General features: G+C 47.3%; 1 protein-coding gene across 1 annotated transcript in view; it reads left to right on the top strand.

The window, feature by feature from the left end:
- The window catches only part of SLC7A10 (solute carrier family 7 member 10), a 19,608-nt gene extending 17,053 nt beyond the window's left edge, over positions 1-2,555 (top strand). Inside the window, exons 10-11 of the mRNA XM_018570750.1 lie at positions 12-204; positions 2,332-2,555. Coding sequence (XP_018426252.1) covers positions 12-204; positions 2,332-2,462 — 324 coding nt within the window. The 3' untranslated portion in view covers positions 2,463-2,555. The remainder of the gene's footprint in view (positions 1-11; positions 205-2,331) is intronic.
- Positions 2,556-6,810: the final 4,255 nt, after the last annotated feature.

Genomic DNA, 6,810 nt, shown 5'->3' with positions numbered 1-6,810 from the left:
GCCTCTCATTTTGTCCGTCATTTCAGGTGAATCTGCTGATTCCGATCACCTACCTGCTGTTCTGGGCCTTCCTGCTAATATTCAGCTTTTACTCCGAGCCCGTCGTATGCGGCGTCGGCCTGATCATCATCCTGACGGGAGTGCCAGTCTTCTTCCTGGGGGTCTACTGGAAGAATAAACCAAAGTGTGTGGACAGATTTATTGGTGAGTCCGCGCCTCCTGCACATGTGTCGCCAAACCCACCACTTCGGCCATCTTTGTCGTCATCAAATAGACCCTAATAGTGGGAGAGATCAGACTACACAGACTGCTGAATGACTAGGGGGAGGGGACACGCCCCCCCCCCGCGCTCCAAGCACAGACAGCATCTGTCTAATGTAGTAGGATACACACTGGCTACCAAGAAGCAAACAGGCAGTGCTAGGTTTTATTCTGATGAAAACCCAGCATGCTTTGCAAAGTGAGCGTCATGGAGCCGCCCAGTGTTACATGTTCATTTGTGAAGGAAAGATTTTGTACAAATTATTTAGAACTTGATGCCAAACTTTAGTGTATAAAAGTGTAAATTTTCACCTGAAACATCATCGAAAATAAACTGAAAATCATTTTCCTTTAGGCCTCATTCACACGAGAATCGCCCGGCGCGGACGGCTCTGTGCTATGTGCGCGCCCGTATTGGGCCGCTCCCGGGAAGGGCAGGTGCTGTGTGTGACTAGTACGCAGCCCCCACCCTTCTCTATGGGAGTACGCAGCCGTACGCCGCCCTACGCTCACCCCAAGTGCAGGTCCGTACGGGTGCGGGTGTCCCGGCTCAGACGCAGACAGGATCCATCCTGTCAGTGTACGAGTACGCTCACCCGTACGGACGTGCAGGGCGGGTGAGCGCAGGGCGGCGTACTCCCATAGAGAAGGACGGGGGCTGCGTACTAATCACACACAGCACCTGCCCTTCCCGGGAGCGGCCCGATACCGCAGCACAGAGCCGTACGTGCCGGCCGATTATATCCTAAGCCCTCATTCACACTGTAATCAGGTTAGTAGGTAACCATGGCAATAAAACACTGAAGTGTCAGCTCACACGTTACAATGTAACAATCTCATTTACATATTCTAATAACTATGTCGTTGAGGGGCCGGCCGGCTGGATACAATGCATATGATTGGATATTAAGGCGGTCCTCATATTACGTCGGTTTGGTCCATCTCAGGTCAATTGTACATCATTGTAGATGTCGGCCATACAAAGATTCCACACAATCTGGGTCAGCTTTGCAGATACCCAATAACAAAAACTGCGAAATCCACCAGAAAGATCCATACGGTATGTGAAATGTTGTATATTGTTGTCATGCAGTGTTTTATTCCCACCAGCAGATGGCACTCTGATCTCTTTCTACACATTGAAATATTTCAGCACAACAGCCCTCTGGACACAGAGCTCTATGGAGTCATCGCAGCCGTGACTCCTCCTTTATCAGAAAGAAGTTTCAATCAGACAAAGGGAGCTGAAAAGCAAGCTGTGCTGTCGTGTTAGATAACTCATAGTGCTTTGGGAGTCCTTTGTCATGTATTAACATGCCTCGGCGCGCCACACGGTAGCAGTAGCATAGCAAAAGTTCATTAGGCACTCAGTGGCCTTTATTATGACAACATTTCGGCAGGTCACAGCCCGGCTTTCTCAAGGCCTGGAACTTAGCCTTCGCCTTGAAATTTTGGCAATAAATATATATAGGGCCATCCCTATAATGAGGTTGTGTCAACCAGTGACATCAGTGAGCTGGGCGGGACGTAGGACAGAGGCGCTGACAGCCCAGCTCTGACAATCCCTCCCGTCCCCTGGAACAACCATTCACCATAACCCCAACCCCCCCCCTTCCTGGAATGGCAATTCACTGACCGCACCTCATTGCCCTAGGAGGGACAGCCGTGTGTGTGTGTGTGTGTGTATATAACATTTAATACATGACAAAGGATTCCCAAAGAGCTACGGGTTATCTAACATGACCAGAGAGATTGTTTATGTATTGTATACAATCGATATAAAACTATATTACAATAAAAATCTAACAGCCTAACCAATCAGAACTCCTAAAGCAGGTATACCCCACCCACTCCTGCCTCTGATAAGTGGAGTACACCGGTGGTGTCATCAGGGGGCGGAGTCTAGTTGCAGAATGAGTGACAATGTGGCCAAGGAGCAGCTGCACCACGGCTACTGTCAGTGCTATAACATGCACAACGCACAGGGCCCCGCTGTGACAGCAGGATACGTCCGCCCGAGTCAGCGACCGCTTCATATTGTTTTCGCTTTTCTCTCCTTCTCCCTTCCAGAAAACATAACCTACTGCGGACAGAAGGTGTGCTACGTCGTGTACCCTCAGCCCTCCCTCCCCGAGGACGACCTTATCGCCTGCAACGACGCCGTGGTGAACGAGAAGGAGAAGACCCTCAAAATGCAATGAGCTGCTCCCCCCCCATCCCCCGGGACTTGCATTTTGTTTACAGGCGTGCATTGCGGAGAGGAAATGTACTTGAACATCTAGCGACGTAGAGAACATACGCAAATGCAACTGCAGGGGACGAGGCGGCGAACCGCGAACTCCTGGATTGGACGGGAGGCTTTTTTTTTTTGTCGTAATTTGATCATTAACCCCTTCTACGCCTGGGGCGACCTCCACCTGTGACACCCCCCGGGAACGCTGCGCCGCCGCAGTGGACGGAGCTATGATGTATTCTAACGTAAAAAGCATTCTCGGCCTTCCTGTTGTATAAATCGAACTGGCCTTGTTTTTTTTTTTCTCTATTAAAGCCTCATTTTCAACCACCCGAGATCTACCGTGTGTGAGACCCTCGGGGGGAGGAACCCAGAGCAGCCAATCACAATGATGCAACTTATGGAAGTCAGTATAGTAAAAAAAACGTTCAGTTTTGCCTTTTATTTGCACTGAACAAATGTTCACAGGGATTCGCAGGGCGAATGGAGTTGAATTGCTGACGAGCGTAGGAAGACAAAATACTTTTTTTTTTTTTTAATATCTAATATAATTTTGTTTTATGGCCACTAGATGGCGCTGAGGAGCACAGGGAATATGTATTTATTTTCTATGCTCTTCAGCCCCATCTAGTGGCCATATTACAGTATTACATTACTCCTCAGCTCCATCTAGTGGCCATATTACAGTATTACATGACTCCTCCGCTCCATCTAGTGGCCATATTACAGTATTACATTACTCCTCCACTCCATCTAGTGGCCATATTACAGTATTACATTACTCCTCAGCTCCATCTAGTGGCCATATTACAGTATTACATGACTCCTCCGCTCCATCTAGTGGCCATATTACAGTATTACATTACTGCTCAGCTCCATCTAGTGGCCATATTACAGTATTACATTACTCCTCAGCTCCATCTAGTGGCCATATTACAGTATTACATGACTCCTCCGCTCCATCTAGTGGCCATATTAAAGTATTGCATCACATTCAACATGGAGGGGGGAAAAAAAGACTTCCTATGCTCCTCGGCTCCATCCATCTCACAGAGCGAACGTTCACAGACCGAAACGCTCTGCAAATTGTTTATAAATAGACCCCCGCTCCTGGTATCGGACTTTATGCAGTGCAAGTTAACATTTCAAACTTTTTTTTTTAGCTCACATTGGTAAGAATTTTTATCACCGGCCAATCACATTCACACATTATATAAAAAAAAGGGGGTGTAGTTTCCCTTTAAATGAGCCACTTAAAGGGCCGCTCCCCCATAGCGAGGCTCTCGAGTCTTCCTGTTCCATACGAAGCAGCGTCACAAGGATGAGGTAGGACAAAAATAATTTATTCTCTTAAAACCGGGCCACAGCGTTGTAAAAACATACAGATCGCAGGAACCGCGCACAGGGCCCCCGCGGCTCCGGGTCGGGGCTGCCGTCTGATATAGATGGGAACAAAGATCCCCAACTGGAGACGGCTCCTCCCCCAAGCCCCCGCCCACACCCCCCTGCACCGCACCACTGACAAGTTGATATGGTAAGACTGGGCGGTGAAATGTCACATCCTGTAAACAATATTCATCTTCCTTACGAGCGCGCAGGCTCTTGAACTATCCGTTGCCCGCTTTTGCTATGGGCACCTCCACCTGCTCAGGTCAGTGTCAGATGTTCTGCTGTGGAAGGAAAAAAATGCTTTTTATTAGCAGAGTGGGGGGGAAGACTAGAACCCCTGCCAAATGTTTATTTCTGGGTACATGCATAGGAGGCGCTAGACCTCCTATTATTAATATGCACTGCGGCAGCACAAGCTGGCTCGCTGACTGTGAGGACGCTCACATGGACCAGAGCGCCCCCAAGAGGAGGGGGGGGGGGCTTGAGAGGAGTCTAAAAATGTGAAAAGCAGTAAGGCCGCCACGGTAAAAGGCAGAGAGTCTAAAATGTAACCAGTGGAGTTGACGCGTTTCTGCGGTTCGGACACGCCCCCTTCATCAGGGATTATGTAACCTCAAAAATGTCTGAACGTAACTGGATTGTGATACCTGCGGTATGTTCAGAATCAGATCCCACCCGCGCACAGTGTGTGCGGCATGGAGAAGCAACGCACTGCTGGAGGCGGGATCTGATTTTATACACATCGCCATTATCACCGTACAGTTACGTTCAGACAATTTTTGAGGTTACACAATACATAGACCCTAATGAAGGGGGCGTGTCCGAACCCCGAAACGCGTCGGATCTCTTATTTCACTGATTGTCTAGTTAAAAACTATTTTGGACCCTTCGAACATTGCTGCTTTTAACACATTTCAGTTCATTAGTTTCCGTGTTGCAGATATTACTTCCTGTTTGGTGAAACTGTTATCCGCAGGACAGGAAGTGAGGATAAATCCCCCTAGCGGAGCTCCGGATAGCAATAAACAGGGGTTTTAATCCTTCCAACTCCCGGTCCTCCAGCTGTGCTTTAACTACAAATCCCAACATGCCTCTGGGAGCCATAACTGTAACTCTCAGTCTTGCAATGCCTCATGGGACTTGTAGGTCTACATCAGCTGGAGGGACGGAGTTGCCCACCCCTAGGCTATCTAAAAGTAGACAAAAGGTTTTGGCTTTACATACACTTTCATGTAAACATCTACCGTTCCCGAATGGGTACTAGAGGGAGCTGAGGAGCATAGGAAAGTAATTATTATGTATGCTCCTCCGCTCCATCTAGTGGCCATAATGTGATATTACAAGACTCCTCAGCTTCATCTAGTGGCCACAATGAAGTATTACATTACTCATCAGCTCCATCAAGTGGCCATAATGAAGTATTACATTACTCCTCAGCTCCATCTAGTGGCCATAATGTGATATTACATTGCCCCTCAGCTCCATCTAGTGGCCATAATGTGGTATTACATTACTCATCAGCTCCATCTAGTGGCCATAATGAAGTATTACATTACTCATCAGCTCCATCTAGTGGCCATAATGAAGTATTACATTACTCCTCAGCTCCATCTAGTGGCCATAATGTGGTATTGCATTACTCATCAGCACCATCTAGTGGCCATAATGAAGTATTACATTACTCCTCAGCTCCATCTAGTGGCCATAATGAAGTATTACATTACTCAGCTCCATCTAGTGGCCATAATTAAGTATTACATTACTCATCAGCTCCATCTAGTGGCCATAATGAAGTATTACATGACTCAACAGCTCCATCTAGTGGCCATAGTGTGATATTACATTGCACTTTAGCTCCATCTAGTGGCCATAATGTGGTATTACATTACTCAGCTCCATCTAGTGGATATAATGTGATATTACATTGCACTTTAGCTCCATCTAGTGGCCATAATGAAGTATTACATTACTTATCAGCTCCATCTAGTGGCCATAATGAAGTATTACATTACTCATCAGCTCCATCAAGTGGCCATAATGAAGTATTACATTACTCCTCAGCTCCATCTAGTGGCCATAATGTGACATTACATTGCCCCTCAGCTCCATCTAGTGGCCATAATGTGGTATTACATTACTCAGCTCCATCTAGTGGCCATAATGTGATATTACATTGCACTTTAGCTCCATCTAGTGGCCATAATGTGGTATTACATTCCTCCTCAGCTCCACCTAGTGGCCATAATGTGGTATTACATGACTCCTCAGCTCCATCTAGTGGCCATAATGTGTTATAACATCCAGATTCCAGCACGCTTATTCAAAATCTTCAGCTCTGCCTATGCAGCCAATAGGCATTCGCAGCTGAGGGGGGTAGATGTTTGGTAGGGTGTCAGGTTGTGTGTTTATTCTTTGCATGGTGTCGGGAGGGGGGTATTCTTCACTTTAATCACTTTTCACTCTCTATGGTGATCCAACAGCCATCTTTACACCAGAATTATATTCTAAACATATAATACATTTTGCTCTATACCAGGGTCGGGCAAACTTCGGCTCCCCCGCTGTGGTGCAACTACAAGTCCCATGAGGCATTGCAAGACTCTGACAGCCACAGGCATGACTCCCAGATGCATAATGGGATTTGTAGTGTCACCACAGCTGGAGGGCCTGAGTTTGCCTTCCCCGGCTCTATACTGTGTTGTTGCAGGTGGACCTGCCATGACAGAAGGACCCTGCCTGGGCTCTGGATAGGTATGGCCGTGATATCAGAATATAAAAATATACGCCGCATGCTCAGTGGAGTCTGTTCCCTAAAATCAACAAAATAAACATAAGGTGACACAATGGGGCTCAGTCCGGTGCCAAGGGAAACCGACGCTGGGAATCGCTATAACCCCTGACGGCTAATCAGCTTCTTATTTCTCCTT

The sequence above is a fragment of the Nanorana parkeri genome, unplaced genomic scaffold (genome assembly GCF_000935625.1).
Source record: "Nanorana parkeri isolate BGI_ZX_2015 unplaced genomic scaffold, ASM93562v1 scaffold1590, whole genome shotgun sequence".
Lineage (NCBI taxonomy): Eukaryota > Metazoa > Chordata > Amphibia > Anura > Dicroglossidae > Nanorana > Nanorana parkeri.
The sequence above is the reverse complement of the archived record's forward strand: the minus strand, read 5'-3'. Positions and strand labels throughout refer to the sequence as shown.